Source organism: Molossus molossus, unplaced genomic scaffold (assembly GCF_014108415.1).
Source record: "Molossus molossus isolate mMolMol1 unplaced genomic scaffold, mMolMol1.p scaffold_m16_p_4, whole genome shotgun sequence".
Taxonomy (NCBI): Eukaryota; Metazoa; Chordata; class Mammalia; order Chiroptera; family Molossidae; genus Molossus; species Molossus molossus.
This window is the reverse complement of record NW_023425377.1, coordinates 71109616-71136804: the sequence shown is the minus strand read 5'-3', so window position 1 is coordinate 71136804 and position 27189 is coordinate 71109616. Positions and strand designations below refer to the sequence as shown.

At 51.5% G+C, this 27189-nt stretch overlaps 1 protein-coding gene across 2 annotated transcripts; it reads right to left on the bottom strand.

The window, feature by feature from the left end:
- Positions 1-72: 72 nt before the first annotated feature.
- PKN1 (protein kinase N1) lies at positions 73-23931 on the bottom strand. Of its 2 annotated transcripts, none has more exons than XM_036239816.1 (22): positions 23799-23931; positions 19361-19664; positions 17873-18024; positions 16317-16452; positions 13616-13761; positions 13079-13292; positions 12095-12289; positions 9715-9824; positions 9481-9624; positions 7202-7277; positions 6978-7119; positions 6796-6889; positions 4054-4130; positions 3902-3977; positions 3717-3808; positions 2008-2184; positions 1748-1810; positions 1551-1627; positions 1239-1381; positions 866-973; positions 703-783; positions 73-341 (listed from the first exon to the last, which is right to left on the bottom strand). In XM_036239816.1, the coding sequence occupies exons 1-22, from the start codon at positions 23817-23819 to the stop codon at positions 138-140; spliced, it is 2832 nt and encodes a 943-aa protein (XP_036095709.1). In that variant the 5' UTR covers positions 23820-23931; the 3' UTR covers positions 73-137. The 2 variants fall into 2 exon arrangements, with proteins under 2 accessions (XP_036095709.1, XP_036095708.1); XM_036239815.1 differs by lacking the exon at positions 23799-23931 and adding an exon at positions 20534-20749.
- Positions 23932-27189: the final 3258 nt, after the last annotated feature.

Here is a 27189-nt window from a genome sequence, read left to right as displayed (position 1 = left end):
TCTTCCCCATCTCTGATTTCGCCCCTCCATTCCCATTACTATGAATAAGAAGAGCCGAGGGTGCATGGAGGGGCAAACCCCAAAGGCATTTTTAAAAACTACTAACAGCTGGGTGGGAGCAAGGGCAGGGGAGCGGGCTAGCAGCCCCCAGCCACGAAGTCGAAGTCCCGGAAGGCCGCCTGCTCCGTGGCTGTGAGGGGCCTCGAGTCTCGGGGCGGGCTCAGCGTGGGGGCCTCCCCTGTGAACTCCTCATCGAAGTTGCTGACATCAGTACGGCCTGACAGTGTGGGCACGAAGGGCGGCGGCAAACGCCGGGCCAGCAGGGCGTCCCAGCCCAGGGTCTGCAGGGGGGAGTGGTGGGAGGTCAGTGTGGGGGGCTGGGGCACAGACAGATGGCATGAGGGGCCAGCCCTTGTTTCCCATCCAGCCCTGGATCTGTGGAGGTCGATCTAATGAGCCACAAGATAGAGGGGAAGAGAAAGGAGGTGGGGGGCGCTGGAAGCTCAGGAAGGATCACGATCAGGGGGAGAGCCTGGGCTCATACACAGGACAGTGGTTCCCACCAGGCCAACCTGGAATAGGTGTGGGTGTAGGACGGTCAGTGAGGGTGAGGAAGGGAGAAAGAACGGGGGGGGGGGGGGGGAATGCAGATGAAGCTACAAGGTCTTAGTGGGAAATGGCCAGGCCCTTGGGAGTCCTCACCCTGAAGAAGGGCTGTTTTTTCACATCCTCTGCATCCCTCTCGCTGGACCCCAGCCTCCGCTCCGGATTCCTCCGCAGCAGCTGTGTGGAGGCGGGGACACTGTATCAGTCTTCCCCTTCTGGACCACCTCCCCAAGCCCACCCCAGCTTTGAGGGTCCTCACCCTTCTCATGATGCCAATGGCTTCAGCTGACAGGAAACGGGGGTAGCGAACCTCATCATTGACGATACTGTCAAATACTTCTTCCTCATCGTCCCCTGGAAAAGGGGACTGGGAACAGGGAAAACAGGTTGAATGAATTAGGCACCTCCTCGAGCCATGCCACGCCCAGCCCCACCCAAGCCCTTTGCTCTGGCTGCACCTGCATACAGAGGGTAAGTACCATTTTACAATTTGAAAACTAAGGCAAGGGAAGAGAAGCCTTTCCTTGATCACACAACACGTGGTGGAGGCAGATTCTGATTCCACCCCTGGAACATGCAGGTTCCAGTGCCATCCCAGGGACAAGCAGGGAGGGGGCAGCCTGTGGCCTCACCTCGCCAACCAGCATCTCATAGAGCAGCACGCCCAGCCCCCACCAGTCCACCGCCCTCGTGTACGATGTGTCTGTCAGCACCTCGGGGGCCAGAAACTCCGGGGTTCCACAGAATGTGCTGGTCCGGTCCCCATAGCCCATCCCTGGGGCAGCAGGGACATGTGAGGTTATTGGGAGATGAAGGGGGTCCAGCCAGCCCTGACCCAGGATCAAGGGTGGGGTTGTGAGATAACCTGGGTAGGGTTGGGGACTCCATTCCTTCCCCCACCCCAATTCTGTCTAATGCCCTCAGATCCCAACCCCGCCCCTCACCCTCCTTGCAGAGGCCAAAGTCTGCGATCTTGACATAGCCCTCGGTGTCCAGGAGCAAATTGTCCAACTTCAGGTCCCTGTGAGGGGTTGGGGGATGTAAAGAGGGATGAGTGGGAATGGGGGCCCTGACTGAAGCCTGAGGGCCCCCCAGTGGGCAGAGTATGCATGTACAAGCACGTGCACACACATGCACACACCTGTAGACAATCTTGTGTTCGTGGAGAAACTGTAGTCCCAACACCACACAGGCTGAATAGAAGCTGCAGAGAGAGGCTGGTATGAGGGAGCCAGGCTCCCCCCAACAAGGGAGATCATAAAACCTGGCTGCCACATTCTCAAAAGCCCCCTGTTCCCCCAGACTCCAGGAACTGGAGGGAGGTGGGGTCTACAGGGGGAAGAACGAGAAGTGGGCTGAGGCATAGGGTGCAGGGGGCCGGGGACCAGGGGCCAGGCTCACATGGCACGGGGTTCAGAGAAGACATCACTGTGGATGTGGAGCATCAGGTCTCCACCAGCCGAGTACTCCATCACGAAGCACACATGCTCTGGTGTCTGGAAACAGCCAAACAGGTTCACCAGGAAGGGGTGTCCCGCACTGGTCACCGCTGCCAAGATCCGCTTCTCACACATTAGGCTGGGCATGGTGGGGACAGGGGTCAGAGAGCACAGTAGCTCCCTACCCCAACTCTTTCACTCCCTAGGGTCCTCAAGCATAGAATATTTGCTGAAGGCCTCTTATGGCTGTGCAACCTTGGGCAAATTGCTTAATATCTCTAAACCTCAGCAGCTTCAGCTGCTAAACAAGCACCTAGAATCCACCTGTCATCCTAGTAACAGTCCTCCAACTTCCCTTTGGGAAGCTGGCAGAGGTGGGCTGATTGGAACATCCCATCTCCTTGGCCAGGAATTGATTCAAGAATGAGGAAGCCAAGCCAATGGGGCTAAATTTCGGGATTTCGGCTGAAAACATTTTTTAAATATGTTTTTATTGATTTCAGAAAGAGGAAGGAAGAGGAAGAAACACTGATGAGAGAGAAACATCGACTGGCTGCCTCCTGCATGCCCCCTACTAGGGATCTAGCTGGAAACCCAGGCATGTGCCCTGAAGTGCTAAATTTTTAAGGAAGAAAGGCTAAAGCTGATGGATGAGCCTTAAACTGCTGGGGGGGTGGGCATCCCTGCCCCCATGAGGGGATTGCAAAGCCAATACACAAGAAAGCAGAACTGAGAAACATCATCTGAGCACCTGGATACAGCCATGCCTTAAGGCAGACACCCCTGGACATTTCTGATAAGGAGCAATAAATTCCTCTATTTGCTTAAGCCTGTCTGAATTGGGTTGCTGATTAACAAAATGATGTAAAGAAGATTGAGGACAATCTCAGTGTTTATACTGAGCATTTACAGGGGGCCAGGCAGAATGTTCTAGATTCGGTCTCTCATTTAATCCACCTGATTACCCTGCAAGAAAGGCACTATAACTCCCCTTTTATAGATGGGGAGGCTGAGATTCAGAAGGGCCTCCCCAGGATCTCTAAGTATGTCTGTGGCAGAGATGGGATTTGAACTCAGGGCCCTGACTCCAAAGCAGAGGCAATGCAATACCACCATTAAGAGCACAGGCTTCAGAGCCTGAGTCCCTAGGTTTGAATGTTGGACCTGCTGCTTACTGGCTATGTGACCTCAGGCAACTTGCTCAACTTCTCTGTGCTATCAGCAGAATGGAAACAATAACAGTATTTACTCTATGGGACTGTTGTGGGGAACAAATGAGTTACTGAATATAAAGTGCAGAGTAGATATTTTCTAAGAGTTAGTATTTTTTTTTTTTTTTCTTGCCCAGCTAGTGTAGCTCAGTGGTTGAGCATTGACCCATGCAACAAGAAGTCACCAGTTCGATTCCTGGTCAGGGCACATGCCCAGATTGTGGGCTAAATCCCCAGTGGGGGGCAGGCAGGAGGGGGCTAATCAATGTTCTCTCTCATTGATCTTTCTATCTCTCTTCCCCTCTCCTTTCCTCTCTCTCTAAAATCAATAAAGACAAAAAAATTGTTTTAAAGAGTATTTTTTTTAAGTACTAGCTTAAATATGAGAAAGGACTGCTCTGTCTCTCTTTTCCCAGAAAAGAAGACTGATGCTCTCAGAGGGCCTGAGCAGGGTTCCCACCTCTCCACCTCATCTCGGGCCACAATGTCCCCTTTCTTCAGAGCCTTGATAGCGAACAGCTCCCCACTGGGCCGGAACTCAGAAAGCAGCACCTAGAACCACAGTGGGCAGGGGTGGCCTTAGCAACCAGCCCAGTGACCCAGGGGGGTAGACTCCCAGGTCTTCAAACTCTTACCCCATCTCACCTTCCCAAAGTGACCCCGGCCAAGCACCGCCAGGAATTTAAAATCCTCAAGGGTCAGAGGTGACTTCCTGAGAGGGCTGTGGAGAGAAGACACTGATGGGGACAGAGACAGTAGGCACGGGTGGTAGGTGGTGGGCAGGGGAGGGGTGTCACCTGCATAGGGCAGGGCCTGGAGTCTCCTGGGTCTCCAAAGGCAGCTCAGATATGGTGGTTATGTCCTGGATTGTGTCCTGGAGGGGGTCAGAGTGAGGGGGGTCAGAGTGAGGGAGGTCAGAGGCACCCCATAACCACAAGAGCCACCAAGGCTCCTGTCACCTCTCTGGCCTCACCTCTCCTCATTCACTCCCCTCTAGCCACAAGTTCCTCTCACTAGGTCCTGAACAGACCAGGCATGTTTCCACCCTAGAACCTTTGCACAAACTGTTCCCTCTGCCTGGAACTCTTTTTTCCAGAACCCTACACAGCTCCTCCCTCACCTCCTTAAGACTTTTATTCAAATATCACATTTGTAGGTGGTCAGCTGACCACTCTATTAAATAAGTAACAGCATCCTCAACACCAACACTGTCTATTCCCCTTTTTCTGCTTTATTTTTCTCCCCAGCACATTTAATACTGTAAACATATATTATCATTTATCTACTTATTCCCTTTGAAGCCACTAATTCTTTTTACCACATCTCTATGTAACTTTGAAAAGAATTAAAATTAGTATTTTATGGGAAAAAATTACCTACTGGACCATCATCCTTCACAACAGAAACAGTTCCAAAAATTCAATCAGTACGAACAGTTTCAAACACAGTCCTTTCCTGCCATAGCTGCCCTCCCTAGAGCCAGCTACTGTTAATGATTTCCTTGGTATCTTTCTAGATATATTTTATACCCACATGAGCAAAAGTGCTGGTACAGGCTCCATTTTTCTTGCACCCACTATTGACAATATTCTAATCTTGCCTCTCCCAATGGACAATCTGTCTTGGAAATCATTCTATGCCAGCACACAAGACTGGTTTCATTTTTCCCAGCCTTGTACCATTCCACCTTGTCATTTATTTAGTGCTGGTTCCTACAGATGGACCCTGAAGCTGTTTCTCCTCTTTTGCCCTCACAAAGCTGCTGCAGTGAACATCCTGATTGTGCATGTGTGAAGGTCCAGGGTAGATGTCCAGGAGTGGGATTTCTGGGTCAAGACAGTGTCCATTTCTTTTTTCTTTTCTTTTTTTTTTTTTTTAATCCTCACCCGAGGACACTTTTTCATTCTTTGTTCAGATAGAGCAGGAGGGAGAGAGAGAGAGAGAAACATCGACGTGAAAGGGACACATCGAGTGGCTGCCACCCACACGACCAACCAGGGCCGGGGACAAACTGCAACCAAGGTACATGCCCTTAGCGGGAACCGAACCCGGGTCTCTCCAGACCGCAGGCCGACGCTCTAACCGCTGAGCCAAACCGGCCAGGGCAAGACAGTGTCCATTTCTAACTCAGCCAGCTAAGCCCTCCCAAGTGGATGTAGCAATTGGCATGCTTCCCACCAGTTACCTGTTTTCCTACATCTTTCCCAGCCAACTTGTTATTAACTTTTGGATTTTTTATTTTTTTGCCAAAATCATCTCATATAATGAGATATCTCATTGATTCGATGCCATAAAGCATATATTCTTTTCTTTTTTTAATCCTCACCCAAGGATATGTTTTTATATTGATTTTTAGAAAGAGAGGGAGAGAGAAAAAGAGAAACATCAATGTAAGAGAGAAACATCAATCGGCTGCCTCCTATACGTACCCCAACCAGGGATGGAACCCACAACCTAGATATGTGCCCTGACCAGGAATCGAACCCACAACCTTTTGGTATAAAAGATGATGCTCCAATCAACTAAGCCACCCAGTCAGGGCTATTTTCTTTCTTTTTTTCTTTCTTTATTGATTTTTAGAGAGAGAGAGGAAGGGAGAGGGAGAGAGAGACAGAAACATCAAAGAGAGAGAACATCAACTGGCCACCTCCTGCATGCCCCCAACTGGGGGGATCAGGCTCACAACCTGGGCATGTGCCCTGACTGGGAATCAAACCGGCAACCTCTTGGTGCATGGGTCGATGCTCAACCACTGAGCCACACCAGCCAGGCTATTTTCATTTTTTTAAAAATGAGATATAAAATGCACTTAGTGAGGTGCGTGAAGGGACCAGCTGTCAATATATATGTCCACCTGATCCCCATGCCTAGATTGGGGGGTGGGTAAATGCTGTTTTTTTTTCTGTGGTCTGTGAGCTAAGGATGGTCTTTGTGTTTTCAAAGGGATGGGAAAACAATCAAAAAAACATTTCCTGGTCTATGAAAATGATATGACATTGAAACTTCAGAGTCCATCAGTAAGGTTTTCCCAGAACACAGCCACGCCCATTCATGTATGTATTATATATAGCTGCTTTCTATGATGGCAGTGTTGAATAGTTATGACAAAGACTATCTGGCCCACAAAGCTGACCTTTATAGAAAAAGTATGCTGACCTCTGACCTAGATCAAGATGCAGAATAAGTCCTATTACTTAGCAGGCTCCCCTCTGTCCTCCACCTATCAATAACCACCACCCCCATCCCCACCCAGAGAAAACCACTATCTTGACTTCTATCTTTGACATAAGTTTTAAACATGCTCATTTTTGCAGAGCAGTGTACTGAGCACAGAGAGGTGAAGTGGCAGAGCAGGGTAGAGACCCAAGAGGCCTGGCTCTTGAACTCATATTTTTATCCAGGATACAGAAATGAACCTAGGTTCTGCTAGAGAAGTGCTGTGTGACCCAGGGAAGTTCTGGTGGTCTCTGGGCCTTAAGCAAGGAAAGAGGCCCCCTGATGCTGCCTAGCCAGGCTTCGGGGAGGGGAGAGACGCTTACCAGACTTGATGGGCTGGAAGGAGGGCCCAGAGAGCTCTTCTGGGGGGAGCTATCCGAATCACCCCCAAGGTTCAGCTTCTCCACAGATATGTCACTACAGTACAAAAAAAGGAGGATGTATCTGGGACTCAGCACCCCGGGAAACAACCGGAGCAGCTGGGACCCGGACCTGCCCTCCTTACCCTGTGGACCGGGCCTCGGGTGCAGGACAAGCCCCTGGGCTGAAGGTGCCTGAGGCTGTGGCATTAGGAATGAACCTTCGAAGCAGCCGCACCCAGGTGGCGACATCAATGTTCATCTGTCTAGCACGCTGGAATGCCTTCCCTGGGGGGGACAGGGGCAGTGTCACCTTCTGTGATGCTCCCAGGACCCCTGGCCTCTCCCCTGCCCTGACCCACCCACTCACCTTGCTGCTTGGAGAAGATTTTCTTCTGCCGTCGAAGCCGTGGTATCCTCTCAATGACAGGGTTTCGGAAGGTGACCTGGGGAGAGGGGTCAACAGGTGAGGACCCTCACTTACCTCCAGGCAGTTTAGTGGAGAAGCCCTTAGGAGCAGAGGAGTACACATCCATGTTTTGGGGGTTCTGTATTCAGGGGTTACAAAACCAATCCACAACTTGTAAGGGCCACCTCATAAAGTGCCATCTTAGAAACACAAGAAGCAAGCACCCAGATTTCCGTGAGGAGGGAGTCTGACCCAAAAAGCACATTCAACTCTAGCAAACAGGTCCTACATAATCTAGTGCCCTGATTCCCGAGGGTGGTCCCAGACCTGCAAGTCAGCATTAGCAGGTAAGGTGCTAGAAATGCAGCTCCTGGGGCCCCCACCTGAACTCATTTATTCAGAAACACTGAGGGTGGGGCCCAGCGGTCTGTTTCAATAAGCCCTTCAAGTGATACTGGTGCTCACCTAGGTGGGGCAACCACTGGTCTAGTTGAATTCTCCAAACTCCAACACATCTTCTAGAAAGTGCTAAAGTCACAGAATTGTGTCACTTTATATATGTCCAATAAAGTTGCCACTAGCCACATGTGGCTATTTAAATACAGTAAAATTTAAGTAACATTAACATTTCAGTTCCCCAGTCACACTAGCCACACTTCAAGTGGCTACTAGACTGGGTGCTACTATTCTGGATGACGCAGACATAAAACATTTCTTCCCACAGTAGAATGTAACTATTGTTGGCTCATCAACAACAGAACGGCAGAAAGTTCTACTGGATGGCATTTTGGGGAAACATAAAACAAAATCAAATGCTATAAATAAACCTTGAAGGCTTCAGAATTTGCCCCCAGGGCCACCCCCCACCATTCTCGCTTGGTTCCTAATACAAGGAACTGCCCTGCCACTGGTCAGCCCCCCTCTCAGTGGTCCTGGATTATGAGATCACATAAGAATTTTCACTTGAGATTATGGATATGGGGAGGTGTGTATGTATACATAAAACAGGGCACATGGATATGTCAGAGGCAAATTAAAAATTTTTTTGAGGATAATTTTGGCTAAATGAAAGGGCCAGGGACTTTCCTTCTCTCTGCCTCGGTTTTCTCCTCTGCCAGCTGTGCATTGGGTTGTTGTGAGGATTAGCAAGTTAATGTCAGCAAAGTACTTGGGACAATACTTGGCTCATACTACAAAGGGCCAGCTAGGAATGTTTAGACCAATGTTCCCCACCAGGGGACATTAGCAATGTCTGTAGACACTGTGCCTGTCGCATTTGGGGGATTGCTACTGGCATCCTGGGGGTGGAAACCAGGGATGCCGCTCAATACCCTACAGTGTACAGGATGGTCCCTGCAACTGAGAATGATCCAGCCCCAACGTCTATAGAGCTGAGGGTGGAATAACCCTGACTTGAACCCAAACACCACTGCAGGAGGAATCTCTGTACTTGACTGTGGCTCTGGTAGCACATGTTGCCATGTGCCATGACATGTTGCCAAGTTCTGTTTTTCATTTCTGGCTTGACAAAATTCTGGGATTTAATTTTTTTTCTTTTCTTTTTTTTTTTTTTATCCTCACCCAAGGATATTTTTCCATTTTTTGTACAGATAGAGTGGGAGGGAGAGAGAGGAAGGGAGAGAGAGAGAGAAACATCGACGTGAAGGGACACATCAAGTGGCTGCCACCCGCACGACCAACCAGGGCCGGGGACAAACTGCAACCGAAGTACGTGCCCTTAGCGGGAACCGAACCCGGGTCTCTCCGGACCGCAGACCAACGCTCTAACCGCTGAGCCAAACTGGCCAGGGCTGGGATTTAATTTTTAAAAAAAAATACTGCCTCAGCCCGGCTGGTGTGGTTCAGTGGTTGAGTGTCGACCCAGGCACCAAGAGGTCACCAGTTCAATTCCCGGTCAGGGTACATGCCCAGGTTGTGGGCCCGATCCCCAGTGGGGGGGCATGCAGGAGGCAGCCAATCAATGTTCTCTCTCATGGATGTTTCTATGTCTCTCTACCTCTCCCTTCCTCTCTAAAATCAATAAAGAAAAAATAAATAACAAAAAAATACTGCCTCAAAACGAAACCAATCCAAGCTTAAGTCGTGTCACTGATGTAACTAATTAGATGTACTTTTCTATCAAGGTTCTGAGACCAATCAAAAACATATCTTCCCTTTTTAGAAAACTGGGAGCTAGACATGCAGGAAGTATTTTCTCACGGTCAGGGGTTGAGCTGTACCTCAGCCACCAGGCAGCCCTGGGGTTCCATGTCCAGCTGGACCTCATGCCTCTCGTTGTCCAAAAAATCCTCCAACTTCAGGAATTTGAGGGCGCACAATCCCCGCTGGTCCCGCCAGAACACAGCCAGTTCCAGTTCCCGTGCCTCAAGGGAAAGGAAGATGGCCATCATTTGTGGTGTCCAAGGCCCAGAACCCTCCTCCTTCAGGCCCCTTTGTCTCCCAACCTAGCTCACCCTCTCCAGCTCCAGGGTGAAGCTCTGGTCCCAGGCGTTGGGGCCACATGGCTTCCAGGATGTCTGTCCCACCACTGTGTTATCCAGCTTGAGCACAGTACTAACCTCACCTGGAACGGGAAAGGGGGTGGGGGATATGGGGGGGTCAGGAAATACTGGGGCCAGGTATAGCTCCTATATCTTATTCAATACTTTTTATCATAATACTGTTTTCTATCATAATATTCTGCTGTGCTATCTTGACAAAGCTTTATAGTTCTACCTTTCACATTAAGGCCTTTAATCCACTTCCAGTTCATTTTGTATGTGATGTGAGGTAGGGATCCAAATTCACTTTTATTCTATATGCACATTCCAGCAATATACTCCTAAATATTTATTCTAGAAAAATGCCTAAGTATAATGCTAATATAATGGCCCCAAACCAGAAACATCTTCCTGTCCACTAACAGAAGAATTAATATATAAACGACAATATAGTCTTCTTTTTTTTTTTTTTTTTTTATCCTCACCGGAGGACATTTTTCCATTTTTTGTTCAGGTAGAGTTGGGGGGAGAGAGAGGAACAGAGAGAGAGAGAAACATCGATGTGAAAGGGACACATCAAGTGGCTGCCACCCGCACAACCGACCAGGGCCGGGGACAAACTGCAACCGAGGTACATGCCCTTAGCGGGAACCGAACCCGGGTCTCTCAGGACCGCAGGCCGACACTCCAACCGCTGAGCCAAACCGGCCAGGGCGACAATATAGTCTTCTTATTATTATATAGCTAACTCATGAAATTGCTGATGTTCAACTATTTTTTACCTAAAAAAAACAAAAGAGCCCTGGCCGGTTGTGGCTGACTTGGTTGAGCATCTTCCCATGCACCAAAAACTCACTGGTTTGATTCCCGGTCAGGGTATATGCCCAGGTTGCAGGCTTGATCCCCTGGTAGGGGTCGTATAGGAGGCAACAGATTGATGTTTCTCTCTCTCCCTCTCCCTTCCTCTCTCTCTCTCTTAAAAAAAAAAAAAAAATCAACAGAATAATTTTTTAAAATATTTGTTTCTTTTTTAAAGAAGACATCAATTTGATATGGCTCAGTTTAAGACAATGTACTAATAAACAGGAGTAAAAATGAACGAATGAACTATAGTTCCACACACAATATGGATACGTCTCCCAAACAATGTTGAATGAAAGAAACCACTGCTATAGAATACATTCTATATGCTTCCACTTATATGAAGTTCAAACAACAGGCAAAATTAAACTATATTGTTTTGAGATGCATACATGGATGCTAAAACTACAAAGAAAAAAAAGATAACCATAAAGTAAGAAGAGTAGCTACCTCTAGGACAGAGGAAGGAGCTGGAATTGGGGAGGGGACCTGAGGGGGCTTCCAGAGAGTTCTTTCTTGACCTGGGTGGTGGATACATGCATGAGTGTTTGCCCTATTGTTATTCTTCTTTGATATATATATATTTTTTAATTGTGGTGAAAATCACATAAAAGTTATAAGCATAATCATGTTTAGGTGTACAACCACATGATATATGTATATTCACATGCCATATGACTATCACCACCATCCATCTCTAGAACTCTTTCATCTGTCCAAACTGAAACTCTGTCCCCATTAAACATTAACTCCCCATCCTCTTGCCCAGTTACTGGGTACCACCATTCATTCCATCTCCATGAACTGGACTACTCTAGATACCTCATATAAGTGAACTCATAAAGCACTTGTCTTTTTGTAATTCACTTATTTCACTTAGCATGTCCTCAAGTTCGTCCATATTGCAGCATATGTCAGCATTCCCTTCCTTTTGAAGGCTGAATAATATTCTATCATATGGTTATACCACACCATGTTTATCCATGCATTCATCAATGGACATCTGGGTTGCTTCTACTTCTTGGCTATTGTTGAGTCATGCTGCTATGAACACAGGTGTACAAACATCTCCTCAAAACCCTGTTTTCAATTCCTTTGGGTATATACTCAGAGGTGGGATTGCTGGATCACATGGAAATTCCATGTTTAATTTTTTGAGGATGTGCCATGCTGGGGTTTTTTTGGTACGTGCCCCTAGCGGGAACCGAACCCGGGACTCTCTGGTCTGCAGGCCGACACTCCAACCGCTCAGCCAAACCGGCCAGGGCTGTCATGCTGTTTTTTACAGTGGCTACACCATTTTACATTCTCACCAACTGTGCACAATGGTTCCAATTTCTCCATGTCCTCCATAACACCTATTGTTTTGTTTTATAGTATCCATCTAAATGAGTGTGATGTACTAGTTTGTGAGAGTGTTACAATTGTGGGGCATCCCAGGACCCCACCACTACGACCACCTCATCCCTCCAGGCTCCTGATGCCCACTCACTGGTGTTCTCAGTTTCTGCTTTGAGGCTGCTCCGGCCACTAAGGCTTCCACTTCGGCTGTAAAGGCCCCGAGCTGGGCGGCTGAGGAAGGGGGTACGGCTGTCCAGAGTACCAGGCCCTCCCACTGAGGGTGAGGGGTTCCAGGGGATGGTCTCTGGAAGGTCTCTGCAGCCCACCACACGTACCTCCAGGGTCCCTAAGGGAGAGTCAGGCTCAGAGGGGAACCACAGTTGGAACAGGTTAAAGGCAAGGATCCATGCAGAAGTAAGCAAATACAGAAACAGCCAGCATGCAAGTGGGAATTGGTGAGAAACAACCAGAGTGGGGCAGGGGGTCTGATACAGGGATGGCTGTGCCCAGAAGTAAGAAATATGAGAGCAGGGGGAGAGGGTGAGGCTGCCCCAGGTCAGGCTGGGGAGGGGCTCTGCATGCTGGGGTTTAAGGACAGAAAAGGGTATAGGCTGGAAGTCCAGGCAAGGAGAAGCACAGTATAAGCAGGAGGCCCAGGGTATGATTCAGAGAGCTGATACTAGGTTTGGGGCAGGAGCAGGGGCTGAGGCCTCCGGCAGGGTTGGTCTGGTGAGGTAATAGTTGAGGAGTCTAAGGAGGGTGAGGCTGCGGTGGGGTCAGAGGTTTGGGGCTGAGGGTTCTGAGAGTGAGTAGCTGGACTGGGGGACCATGCCTGCAGGAAAAAGACAAAGCAGGTGGGGAGGGTGGGGAAATGAGAATGGGGGTATGAGGGACAGGAGTCCAGAATCAGAGGGCAAGGTGGAGCAGGAAATCCAGGGTGCACGGGGCTGTCTGGCTTAGAGAAATGGGGCCAGGGCTAGAAGGTTGGGGTGGATGAAAAAGTGAGAAACAGTGAGATGGGAGTCTGGATCTTTGGGTGGAGGTATTAGGGAAGAGGATCTTGAGGCTGGGAAACTGAGGGGTCGAGAGTTCAAAGCTGTGGACATGGGTTTGGGTAGGGGAGGTGGGGACCCACCTGTGAGTGGGGCGGGCTTGCACAAAGTGCTATAGTGCATGGCAGGGAAGGGCCCCGCCAGGCGGGCACTGAAGGCTGCGGATGAAGCCACAACGAGCTCCTCCCGTAGCAGCCGCCCCTTGGGGTGGTCGGCAGGCAGTTCCCCGAGTCGCCGCTCCAGTGCCTCTCGAAGGAGCCCCAGCTTCTGGTTGGATTCGGTCAGCTTCTCCTGGGCCTGCAGTGGGAGGTGCAGGGCCGGGCTAGGGACGCAGCTGAGCTGGGGATACCCTTCTCCAAGCGCAGACCCAGTCCCTTCCCTTCGACTAAGTCCTACCTAGGGCTCCTTTTCCCAGGAGGCCCCAAACCCAAACCTTCTTGGTCATACCTCTGAGCTTCCTGAAAGGTAGGCCCTGTCCCACCTAAGCTGAAGCCCTACCCCTCACCGTGGCCTTCCCAGGCCAAGGCTCCGCCCCTTCACTGAGGCCCCACCCCTCGCTGAAGCCCTACCCCGCCTTGAAGGCCCCGCCCTTCTCTTCTCGCGGAGGCCTTGCTGCTCACCTCACTGACAGCCTTGCGATCAGGGGCCTTGGCGGCGCTGAGCAGGCGCAGCACATTCTTGGCGCCCTCCGCCACCGCGTGCTCAACTCGGAAGTGGTGCCGCAGCTCCTCAATGCGCAGCTCCACGGCCCCCAGGTCCGGACTCCCTGTGGACGTAAGACACAGGGCAGTGAGGCCAGCCTGGGACCCAGGTCTCACTAACCCATCCCAGACACATAGCCAAACGCAAGAACAGGTACTGGCCACAGACATATCACCACCAACGTGAATCAAGTTTCACCCAAGGGATGGTCAGGCTTTTATCCAAATACTGTCACCCACAGGGATGGTCGCAGGGACAGAGGTTGTCACACTGGGGCACTCATATATACAGGCACGCTGTCAGCACAGGCTTAGGGACAGAAACATTGTCAGGATCCCACTTCAGCCCCAGGCACTGTCATGGACAACTGGACAGCCACAAGAATATAGTCACACATACACAAAGACATTTTTTTTTAAAGTAACTTTTATTCATTGTTGATGGGAATACAAGTTGCCTTCCAATGAAGGCAGTTTGGCCATATCTATCAAAATCACAAATGTATTTACTCAAATGTATTTACTCTTTGATTCAGCAATCCCAGTTCAGGAACTATGTCCCATAGAAACACCTCTGCACTTGACATAGGACACTGTTATTTACAACAGCCTTTTTTCTAAGAGCAAAAGACTGGAAACAACCCAATTTCCCTCCGCAAAGGGACGCTGCCACAGGGGCAGGTGGACACGATCACAAGAACCTTAGGAGACATAGTCACACCATGGCAGAACTCCCAGCCCAGGGAAAATCATAAGAATGTAATCACATTGCCACATAGATAAGGTATAGAGATAGGCAAAGAAATGCCATCACACTGTCACACAGGCAGGACAGTGTCACCAATTCCCACAGGCATGGAGACCCCATGTCTAAAAGGCTTCACACCCAGTGTGAAGTCACAGGAACACAGCCATAGCCTGACACAGAAGACAGCCAGTCATCCAACAGCACAAGAGCAGGCACAAGAACATACTGTCACACAGGTATAGGAAACTTGTCACCCAGAGGCACAAGGTCACTGCTATACTTATCCATGGCTGTGGATTCCAGGGACAGTTTCTCTGTCCTGTATAATGACTCAGACTCAGACACTGGCACTCAGTCACAGAGAGTCATACTGTTACCCACAGGTGTGTAGCACTCACCTGGAGACCAACAACACAGTGTCACAGACACATCATCTTACATTGTCACACTCTTGCTTCTAGGCCTTCTGTCTCGTGACACTCAGATAACTGCTGAGACTTTTACACTTATAGGGACAAAGTCATGCTGTCACCAAGGTCATGATATAACCCAGAGGCACATGGCCATGATCACATCATCACACACCATCACTGAGAAACCCACAAGAGTGTTCAATGGTCCGGTTGGTGTGGCTCAGTGAACATCGAGCCATGCACCAAGAGGTCGCCGGTTCGATTCCCAGTCAGGACACATGCCCAGGTTGTGGGCCTGATCTCCAATGGGGGGCATGCAGGAGGCGGCCAATTGATGTTCTCTCTCATCTATGTTTCTATCTCTCTCTCCCTCTCCCTTCCTCTCTCTAAAATCAATCAATAAAGAAAAAAAAAAACCAGATGGACAATCACAGACAGTCACATTGACACCCCTCCAAAGACATACATATTGTTATCTGAGTTACAAGCTCTACTGCTATGGTCTGAATGTTTGTGTCCTCCGAAGTTCCTATGTTGAAACCCAGCCCCAGTGTGGCAGTATCAGGCACTGGGACCTTTGGAAGGTGATTAGATCATGAAGGTAGAGCCCCATGAATGGGATTAGTGCCCTTATAAAAGAGACCCCAGAAGACACCATCTATGACCCAGGAAGTGCCAATACCTTGATCTTGGAATTCCAGCCTCCAGAACTGTGAGCAATAAATTTCTACTGTTTATTAGCCACTCAGTCTATGGTTCTGTAATAGCAGCCCAAACACCCTAACTCCCACCAACGGCTGACACTCTTCTATCTGTCATGGTGACACACAAACTATCATAGTTACCAGGCATACACTCAATTGCTGGTCCCCACAGTAAATGCCACATTAATATTGACACACATCAGTAGCACAGATACAGTCACACAATACATCAAGACCTTGTCACAAGTTCAGGTTGACAATCAGATTGAGACACTCCTCAGGCATTCATTGACAGAGACACACATGCTGTGGACACCCACAGTTCTACACAACAGGAACCAACATTATAAGGCAACCAGTTAGTCCAGGTGTTTGCAATTTTTTCTATAAAGAGCCATTTAGTAAATATTTTGACTTTGTAGACCACATGGGCCCTGCTGCCACTACTCAGCTCTGCAAAATTGGCCTTAGATGATAGTAAATGAATGGGCATAGCTGTGTGCCAATAAAATTTACAAAAAAAAAAACAGTAGATTTGGCCTGTGGGCTATAGTTTGCCAATACCCGATCTAATGTAAACTTTGCGTGGGACAAAATGGGAAACAGAACCAGAGAGGGCTGGGAATGGGTTCCAGTCACAGAGTGAGTCACAGCACCCAAACCTCTCTGCCACAGAAAGGGATCCCTCTCAGGGCTTGGAGCTGAGCTCTGCACATCTAAATGCAGGCTAGGTTGTCTCAAGGCAAGGGGCTCACCTTGGGCCTCGTCCGGGGCTGCCTGGCTCTCCAGCTGGCAGGCCTGCAATGCCCGGCGGAGCTGCATGCGGATGATATCAATTTTGGTCTTACTGTCCTGTAGCATCTGCTGGGCTGTCAACAGCAGCTTCCGGTCCTGGGGGCAGAGGTGGGCTGTGAGAGGATGGCTGGACAGCTGGGGTCCAACCACTGGCCCTACTGTCCACACAGTGCAGGCCCTGAGTGGCCATGTAACAGAGTGTGTGTTCTTCTGGATGTAGAGGGGTGATGTAGCCCATGGGGCTTGAATCCTGGCTCTGCCACAGCTATGTGACTACAGGCAAGCCATTTAACCTCTCTGGGCTTGTTTCTTCAATCAGCAGGGATGGGATAAGTACTAAGAGCATTGATCCCCACTGGGCTGAGGATTAAAGGACCCAATCTGTATAAAGAGCTCAGGGCTGTGCCTGACACCAGCAGGCACTGTATTTATACTAGCTGTTAGCACACATGCACATCCCCATGGCAGGTATAGCCCTGACTGTAGCCACGTGGGTAAGTCTCTAAGGGTGTCTCGGTGGGTGTATGAGACAGTCTGCTATTAATGGGGCTCCAGATGTTTGTGTGTGCAGTTCAAGGTATGGCAATGACTGGGCATAGCCCAGGACCCTATGTGTACACAAGTACTGGAAACTGGTTGTGGATTTTTCCATCCACTTTGTGCTGTGTTTCAAAACCAGGCAAAGCTAACCTGTGGTGACGGAAGCCTGGGTATTGATGGATGAGGGGCAGGAGGGAACTTTCCGGATGACTAGAAATGTTCTGGATTTTGACAGGGGTGTTGTGCACACAGGTAAAAATTCAACAAGCTGTACACTTAAGTTTCCCACACGTTACATCTGTATATTATACCTCAATAAAAGGTAGAAAAACTAATCTGTGTGGTCTATGTCCTCGCATATAATATTTGTATTTGTGTGTACACATAAGCACAGGTGAACAGTGTCTCTAGCAGCATGTCTGATAGTGCTTATCTGTGAGTGTCTCTGGGTGTTGGTACAGACCTGTAAGTGTCCCCCGTGTTGGTACGACTGGGCAGGGGGTCTATGTGACAACTCTGGTCTCTGGATGTGAATTTAATGGTATATCTGTGGGTCTAGGTAGTGTCTCTACATGTTATAAGGATGTGTGTGTGTCTAAGTGTTGCTATGACTCTGTGACTCTAGATGTTATGACATGGGTATGTCTCTGTGTGTTACGATAATGACATGTGTGCATCCAGGTGTTAACCTGTGTGGACATGTGTCACAGAGATGCCACTAGCAGTGAATGGCTGTGTGTTGACCTGACCATGGACACCCTCAAGTCTCTGAGGAACAACTAAGTGTGAGGGGATAGTCTCTGCCATGTGTCTGTCTGACATCACACATAGTCACCCCACTTCCCATATGCCCCTAGGAGCGGTGTGCACCTGTCTTGCCACCCAGCCACCTGTCAGCCCCTGTCCTCCCCCACCCCCTGCCCATGACCTGTTCATGGACATGCATGCACATGGGGGGTACCTGCTTGTGCCCCACCTTGGTGCTGCCATTGCTGTACGTCTGGATCATGTTCTCTGCTCCCTGCTTCACCTTCAGCTCGATGGCCAACTGCTTCTCCAGACCAGCCACGCGATTCAGGTTGGTGGCTGAGCAGGCTGGACCACCCTCACCAGGGGACTGAGGGGCATCTGGAGAGGGTGGGTGTGACAGTCACCAGGGCCCTTACCTCCATCTTCTCAGGAAGTTTGGCCCAGATGGAAGGATCTGCCCTCTGCTCAGCCTGGATTCCATCCCTAGGCCAGGGCCTAAGGATCAAACCACCCCAGACCTCAAAAGGAACCCTCTCAGGGCTGAGGTGGGACCAGCATGAATGGGTATGGGCAAGTGTCCAGGTGTGCATGAGTCCTCAGTGTTGCTGTGACTGTGAATAGAGGCCTCTAATTCTTTCCACAGCTGTGTGGATTCCATGGGTGTGGGTGTGGTTACGTCTGTAACCCATGGTGTGTTGGCAAGACGAAGCAAGTATGTCTCCCTCTAGGCGCTTGTGTAACTATATGAGACAGCAGGTGTTAGAACTGTGTAAGATTCTGATGCTGGGGTGATCCTATGCATGTGTTTCTGACTGTTGGCATGACTATGTATTCAGATCCCAGGTGCTGGTACAACTGTGTCTGAGTGTCCTGGTGGGGGTACAGCCAGATATTCATGTCTCTGGATGCTGGCATGGCTGTATGTGACTCTCTGGAGAGTGGTGTGACTGTGGGGGTGATTCCAGGTATAGATGTGACCATATGAGATTCTGGGTGTTAGCTGAACTCTCTCATTGTCTCAGGAGTGTTGATATGACAGTGTGGGTCCCTAGCTGTGGATATGCCTATGTGTATGGAAAGGCTGGGTGTTGGCGTAAGTGGTGTCATCTTCAGGCCTTGTCCCATTGTGCGTATGTCTCGGGCTGTTGATGAGACAGTATACGTGTGGAAAAGCTGGACAGCTGTGTATATGTGAATCTGAGGGGGTTGGTGTGACATGTGTGAGTCTCTGGGTATTTGTCGTCTGTGTGTTGGTATGACTAAGTGTGCATTTATTTGGGTGCTGGGTAGCAGTACGAAAGTCTCTGGGAACTTTGGTGACTCTAAGCTCTTTCTGAGTACTCACATGATAGTGTCCAGGTCCTTGGGTGTTTGGATGTTGGTGTGACTGTGAGTCAAGATATTAATGTGACACTGTATAGGTCCTTTGGTGCTGTCCAGGTGTTGGTGTGACTATGTGTGTCTTTGGGTACTTGTGTGACACTGTAAATCTCTGGATGTTGTTCGGGTATTGGTGTGATCACGTATATCTTTCTCTGGGTGTTGATTTTGATGTTTGCTCTAATTGTATTTTGAGGTTGGAGGCTGTTGCGACCAAGTGTGTCTCCTTGGGGGTCAGTGGAGATGTGGCTAGCCTCATTCTGGGAACCTGCAGCTGAGCCCCCCTATAGAGGCGTCCCTGAAGTCCCACCTCCCCTGGGGAAGCCCTGCTCACCATGGGTGGCAGCCGTAGGGTCAGGCAGTACCACATGGGCATGCAGTTCCTGCAGCTGTTGGTGCAGCTGGTCGAGCCGGCGCGAGGAGCCGCGCAGCAGCAGCTCCACAGGCCCAAGGCTGCGACCCAGGTCGGTGGTGGCCCGCCGCAGGTTCTCAGCACCCTCCTTTAGCTTCAGCTCCTTGCGAATCTCTCGCCGCAGCCGCTCCCGCTCTAGTTCCAGCTGCTGTTGCACCCCAGGAGCTGCCAGGTCCGCACCAGCCAGGCCCAGCTGCTCCAGGAGGGACCAACTGCGGGGCTCACTCTGCAGAGGATGGAGCAGGGTCAGTGGGGCCAGGAGGATGCGGGGTATAGACTGCACTCAGTCAGCCAGTCTGGGCCTCCTCCGGGCTTAGGGCTCCCATGGCAGGGCCTGCTCCACATCCTCTGACCCCAAAACTTGGAGGTGAGGCAAGGCCCTGTCTCGGGGACCCCATAGATACAGTCCTGTCTCCCTTAACCTGTTTCTTACAGTGAGATTCTGGAGAACAGGCCCCATTGCCCCACTACTGTGTTCCCCAAACCAGAGGGGGTCCCTTAGGACAGGCCCTATCTCTCTTACATTGTCCTCCCAAACTAGGGAGCCTCAAGGATAGGCCTTGTCTCCCTTCCATTGCCCCCCAAATGACAAGGTCCTGAGGGCAGACCCCCTGCTCCTCTTTGCTGTCCTTCCAGACCAGGAGGTCCTAAGGATAGGCCCCATCTTTCCTCTGCTGCTCCCCAATCAAGGAAGTATCAAGAGCAAGCCTCTGCTGCCCCAAAACTGTGGAGTTGGGGTCCTGAGAACAGGTTCCTTCTCCTCTTTGCTGTGCCTCAAACTAGTAAGTGCCAAGAGCAGGCCTCATCTTCCCTCTGCTATACCACCAAACTAGGAGATCCCAAGGATAGGCCCTGTTCCCCTCTTCTCATCCTCTACAACCAGGACCCTGAGGAGCAGTGCCCTGTCTCCTTCTTCCTTTATCTCCCTGACGTGGGAGCCCCAAAGAGCCTCAGATAGTTTCATCTTCCAAACAGAAAACTCTAACCTATCTCCTCCCCTCTATCCAAAACTGAGGGGTACCAAAAGCAGGGCCTCCAGCCTGTGCTGCTTAGGGTTCTCTTCTGCCCTCCTCCCATAGGAACCCCAGTCCCAACCTCCAGCTCCTGGTTCAAAGGGGGATCAGCCTCCGCCATCCTGGGTCCCGGCTGAGGGCCCTGCCCTCTTCCTGAACCTCAGCCCTGCCAGGGCCTCTCACTGGCCACTTCCTCTTTCCTGCTAGCTCCCAGCAACCCCTGCGCAGGGCCAGCTCCGGGTCTCTGGTGCATCTAGGGAAACTTTCCCCTCAGCCCCTGTCTGAATGAACTTGAAGGCAGGCTCCCCCAAGTGTATACAGGCTCCTTAGGCTGACTCGGGAGTACATACACTCTCATGTACCTACAGGCATGTGCACAGAACACAGGTGTACACTGATATGCAAATACTCATGAATGTTTACATGAGCCAGCTCCTGCCTGCAGACACAGGCCATCACAACTTCCGGCTTCCTCTCTGGGTGCCCACTGTTGCTGACCACAGTTTGGAGGCCTAGGGGGCCTGGCTGGGCCAGGAGCACCTCCCTGAGATCTACATCATGAAAAGACAGCACTGGAAGGGTGGGGTGAGGGTACCCCCAAAGTGACCCTCTGAAGCTCAAATATGACTTGAATAGTAATAGTAGTAATAACAGTAGTTACTACAAGCTGCACCCAGATCAACTAATAAAGTCCATGAGGCAGGTGCTATTATCACTCCATTTTCAAGACGAAGAAACTGAAGCTCAGAATGGTGACATAACTTGCCCCAAGGTCTCATAGCCAGCACGAGGCAGAACCAGGATTTAAAACAGGAGTGTCCAGAATCCAAGTGCAGGCTGGGCTGTCAGGTGCTCTCCCCACTGAGAGAACCCATTTCATAGATGAAGAAAGTCTTCCTTGGCTCCTGACCAACCTCAAGGGCAGCTGCCCCCAGGGAGGGTTTATAGCAGGCCAAGAGCCTCACTCCCACAATCCTACCAATCACTCACATTAATCCTGAGCAGCTGCCATTATTTCCTTCCACTTTACAGGTGTGGAAACTGAGGCTCAGAGAGATAGAACAGTTCTCAATTAGGGTGGATTTGCATGCCCCACCTCTGGGGGTATTTGACATCATCCCGAAACATTTTCAGTTGTCACAACTGGGGGATGGGGAGAAGTTGCCACTGGCATCTAGTGGGTTGAGACTAGGGATGCTGCTCAACATCGTAAGGTGCACAGGACAGTCCCCTCAAAGAATGATTCAGCCTCGAATGTCAATGGTGCTGAGGCTGAGAGACCCTGAGTTAAAGGACACAGACTGACACCCTGGGCTGCTGACCATGACTGCCAGTAAGGATTTCACAGTATCCCTGCCTACAGAGTGCTGGTCTACGTCTCTCCCAACCACGAACACCCTCTTAGTCCCATTTTTCTAATAGCAAAACAGAGGCTCAGAGAGACAAAGGCACCTGGTCCAGGACACATAGCAAGGAAGTGACAGTGCTGGAATTTAAACCCAGGGTCATCTGACACTACCCACTCCCAACCAGGCCCTGCTCACTGCCCAGCCCCACCCAACCCCCAGCAGGCAGAGCAGGGGTACAGCCAGGAGCAAAACCATCTCAAATGGGGGTCCAGGCAGAGAGGAGCAGGTGCCCTCTGACAGCTGAGGCCTGAGAATATGCAGAGAAGCAGGGGGGGGCGGGGGCGGTGAGGCCTGGTGGCCTGGATTCTCCTCTCTAGAGTGAGTCACTCCTACCCAGGGGGCAGGAGTCACCAAAAGGCCAGCAGGGTGAACCCATGAATCAGGGGCCTGGCCCAGCCTTAGAGAATCCCTGCTCCCCCATCTCTCACTGTAAAGCAGGAGACCCCAGGTTCAGAGGGCCCACCTCCCAGAATCCTCAACTCTTCCAAGAGCAACCAGGGACCTAGACCCCCACGTCCGGATATTTCAATGCTTTGGGCGTTTCCGGAATCTGGACAGGACATCCGTTTGCCGGACACAGAACAGACAGGCACAAGTTGGGACAGACAGAGGGATAGGGTGGCAGGCCCAGGCAGCCACGAGATAAAGATGAACAGGAGGCGGGGGTGAAAGCGGGCAAGAGATGGGAAGGGGAACCAGGGCATGGGTCCAGCCTCGTTCCAGGAATCACAGCTGCCAATCAGGTCATGTTTGGTGCATACCAAGCACATGCATGTCATGGGGATTCCTAAACAGCCCTCCCAGGGCCGGGGTAAGAGACAGGGACCCTGGCCCTCCCCAGCCCCAAGGTCTGACCTTGTGTGATCTGCAACACCATATACGCCCAGCTCCTCGGCAAGGCTGGCAGGCCATCAGCAGGACTGGGGTGGGAAACAGGGGCACATGGGGGAGACACAGAGGGGATGGAGGGCAGGTGCAGAAGGAGACGAGAACCTGGTTACACAGCACCACAGGACGATGGTGGGATGGTGAGGCACTAAGGGCACAGCACATGTCTCAGATTTGGATCACTGAACCAAAGGAGGTCAGAAATCACCCTGGCCCTGCTTGTCAAAGGTGGGGAAGGTGAGTTCAGGACTGTCATGTCCACAAGGTGGCACAGTACATGGATGGGTGGCAGGTTGGTGCCAGTCACCTATGCCCCTGTGTGTGTGTATACGTGTGTGTGGGGGGTGACCCAGCCCTGCTCCCCATGCCCAAGGTAGGATTCCAAGTAGGAGAGAATTGCCAGCCTGTTGACCAACGTACACCCACCCAGGATCAGGTTCCACCTGGTAGCCCAGAGGATGGCCTTGAGGATCCCCAGTCCCCCCACCTAATGAGGTGACTCGGGCACTTCTGCCAACAGGTGCCAATCGGAGTGGCGTGGGGACCCTCGTAAAGCTCAGACCGGAGGCGGGGGCCGCTGGAGCTTTGTTGTGCGGGGGAAGGGCATGGGCCGGGTGGCCTCCTCCCCTCCTGAGGCACCATGCCAACCAAGTACCTGCCCCAGGTGAAGCGGTACCTGCCGGGAATCAAACCCTGAGGGGGACGGGGACAAAGTGACGGGGGAGACAAGCCCTGGGACGCACAGCCAGCCTCAAACAACCAAAGTCGCACTTCCGCGGCGCCCCCTCAAATTCTCGGGGAGGGATGGAGTTTGGGGGTGCGGCGAGGGCCTCCGGGACCTCCCCGCTTCGCCCCCCCTGCCCGGTGCGTACCTCCACCTGCCGAGAAAGGGACCGTGCTGGCTCCACTGGACGAGCCCAGGGAGGGGACGCTGGGCGCTCGGGAGGCTTTCGCCCTGGCTGCCCAGGTCTTGGGGATCCCGACAGCGCGCGGGCGGGGGTGCCTGGCCCCGGGTGGTGGGGTGGGGGCTGCGGATGCAGGTGCGCCTACCTGCACGGCGTCGCTGGCCATGTCCTCGCACCTCCCGCCAGGGGTCCCCGCGCGGAGGGAGGGGTGGCAGGGAAAGCGCGCGTGCGCCCAGCGCGGGGTGTGAAGGGCGGGGAGGGAGCAGACCCAGCGGGACCCAGGCCCCGCGCGCGGCCCGCTCCGGCCTGCTCAGCTCCGGCCCCGCTTGGCCAGGCCGCCGCGTCCGCGCGCCGCGCCCTCCGGCCCCAGCGGCCGCCGGGCTCGTCACGTGACAGCCGAGGTCGGCGCCCGAGGAGGGGGCGGGGCAGAGGGGCGGGGCTCCCGGCGGCCCCTGGGGCTGCGGGGCCCAGCCTACCCGCCCCCCGCCCCCACCGCAGCACTTGGTTTTCTCGGGCTCCTTTCTGGATCCGCACTCCGCTCAGGGGTCCTCCATCTGAGAGCGCGGAAACCCGAAAAGAGTGAGCTCTGTTAAAGCAGGGACTGGCGGAGGCCTTTGGGCCTCCCGGGACCCCTCAAAAAACAAACAATGCATCCCCCTGTGTTTGCAAGCTCAGGCCGACGGGGAATTCAAGTAAACAGAAGCTTCCCCCATTGCCTGCAGACAAGCTCTGGGCAGATTTGGGTTCAAATTCTGGCGCCCCAAGCCTGGGGGTGGGGTGGATCCCCAAACTCCTAAGAGCACCTCATCTGTGAAACGAGATCTACCCACCCGTCCCTCGGGTGTTGATAAAATGAGACGTTGCGGGCCAAGTGCTGGGAACTCGATAAGTATTAGCTGCAGTCATTTTCGTTATCGTCGTTGTTATGAAAAGGGGTCTGAATCTCAACTCCGACACTGCCTCGCTGTGGGCCATGTGGATCCTGTGGCTGCCACGTCTGTTTTCCCCGCTGTAAAACGGGGACCAGCCTCTTCGAGGCTGCTGTATGCTGTTGGCGCTCCATAAATGCAGGCTCGTGCCCAAGCGCAGGCGGAAGGTGGAGGCTTCTGCAGAACTTCTCCAGGGTCTCCCGGAGTCTCTAGAGAGTGCAGCTTGGCTCATGGCCCACCCCGCACTCCCCTTACAACCGGTTGCTGGGCCAAACTGCGGTCCCTGGGGCGCGAGGCGGAGGGCGCTTCCTGGCAGCGGTGCCTGCACAGCGGCGCTCTCCTTGGGACGCCAAAGCGCAGAGAGCAGTGGGTGCCTTGGTGACTCGCGACTGTGCGTGGTTTGCGTCGTCCCAGAGACCAGGGCGCGGCGTTTTCTCTTTCTCTTTTTCCTCTGCTCAACTCTTTGGGAAAGAAAAAGAAGGAGGAGGAGAAAGCATACCAATCCAGAATCTGCCCACTTCTCTCCCCTCCCAAGGGCCCCACCGGGTCTAGTCTCCCTCCATCTTCCCTCACCGACCAGTGCCGTCTTCTCTGTTCAGGTCTTTCAGCTCTGCCTACCACCTCATAGTCTGTTTTCCCCTTAGCAGGCCAAGGGTGTCTTCGAACAACTGTGTCCACTCACATCCCTTGTCTGTTTAGATCCCTTTATTGCTCCCACCTTTTCACAGTAAAAGTCAGAGTCCTAACGGCGGCCCACAAGGCTCTGCCTGATCTGCCCCGTCACCTCCTCTCTCCTCGCCCACCTCCCACTGTTCACTCCCTCCAGCCACATTGGCCTCCTGGCTGTTCCTCAAATAGCTTTCCACTCGGTGAAAGAACCCTTTGAGCTAGTTCTTTTGCTCCAGATTTACAAATGAGGAAACTGGGGCTCAGAGAGAAGCCCCTCACCCAAATTATGGACCCAGGATGTTTATAGCCCTTGCTCTGAGGGACAGGATGTCTTCCTCTAATTCTCCTGCCCACCCATTTTACAGATGGGGAGGATGTGGCAGAGTAAGGCTCAGAGACTGGGCCACCCTAACTAGGGATGAGACTTCTGCTGCCTGCCAGGTTCCAATCTGCCTCCCCGGATGGAGCTGGGGAAACCTGCCAAATTCTCACTCCAACCTTCCAGCATTCGTTTACTCAGTGATTATTTATCAGTGCCCACCAGGGACTTTGGTGGCACTGGAAACAGTGTCGCACTCCAGGTTTGAAATTCGAAGACCAACGACCGATTGTACAATTTTAACCCAATAATAACTGCAGTGGCTCTGGCCCCTCTCCAATCTACTCTGGTGCCTTGAAAACCCTAAATCACACCTTACTCTGCCTGCTGGAAAACTTGTTCCAGTCTCTCTGGAGCTCAAAGAAAAAAATTTTCATCCCTCACCTGGTCTACATGGTGGTTCTGTCAGGCCTCTTCCCACCTGTCCAGCCACATCTCTCTTCACACCCCTCACCCCTACCCAGCAACACTAACCTCCTCTCTGTTTCTCAAATATTCTCACCTTACTTGCAACCTCAGGGCCTTTGCACTGGTTGCTCCATGGTCTGAAATGCCCTTCTATCACACGTCCTCAAGGTGGGCCTCTTCTGATCATTTGAGTCTCTGTTTAAATGTCTCCTCTGAGAGACCATCCCAAATTACCTCCATGCCCTTTCATATCTGGCCCATGGTCCTGTTTTATTTATTTTAAATGTCACTCCTTTCTGAAATTGCCCAGTGTCTGGCCTATGCTCATTTAATCTTTATGGAGTGAGTGAGTGGACTCAGTGTGAAGAGAAAGGTATTCCAGGCCTGTGGAGGCTTTGAGGAAGCAATCACCCCACTGTGGAGAAGGCAGAAAGGCTGGTGCATAAGTAGAGTTGTGAAGGACAAATAAGGAAATTGCAAAGTAGATAAAAAGGAAAAGGGTATCTGGTGGAAGGAACAGCAGGAGCAAAGGCCTAAAGATGGGTGAGGGAGAACCTGGCATGCCCTGGTTCCTCTGTTCTCTCCTCCCCTCACTCATTCTACTCTGGCCTCATGACCTCTTCACTGCTCCTCAAACATCAGGCCCTTTGCACTACTTGTCCCCTCTGCTTGCAATGCTTTTCATCTTGGCATTCTCTTTTCTTACCTTCATTTCCATCTTTGCTCAGTTTCTTAGAGAAGTCTTATCTGACTACATCTCCACCTAAAACAAGTCCCATCCCTTCCCTACCAAACTCTACCACTCACATAGCTTGATTTTTCTTCCTTGAAAATTTAAATAAATTTGACTCTACTATTTTCCTTTTTAATCCTCACGCAGGGATATTTTTCTGTTTATCTTCAGATAGAGTGGGAGGGAGAGAGGGAGAGAAAGGGAGAGAGAGAGAAATATTGATGAGAGGGACACATCGACTGGTTGCCTCCCGCACGACCCCAACCAGGGCCGGAGACGAACTGAAACCAAGGTACCCTTGGCCGGAATCGAACCCAAGACTCATTGGTCCGTGGGCTGATGTTCTACCGCTGAGCCAAACCAGCCAGGGCTGACTCTACTATTTTCTTTCTTGTCTGTCTTGCCCAGGAAGATTTCA

Coding starts and splice junctions, on each gene's coding strand:
- PKN1 (XM_036239815.1), bottom strand. CDS start 20,572: ATGGCGGAGGCTGATCCCCCTTTGAACCAGGAGCTGGAG. Junction 13,762..16,316: donor AGCCCCGGACGAGGCCCAAG/GTGAGCCCCTTG, acceptor TTACGTCCACAG/GGAGTCCGGACCTGGGGGCC. Junction 1,382..1,550: donor CTTTGGCCTCTGCAAGGAGG/GTGAGGGGCGGG, acceptor CTGCTGCCCCAG/GGATGGGCTATGGGGACCGG.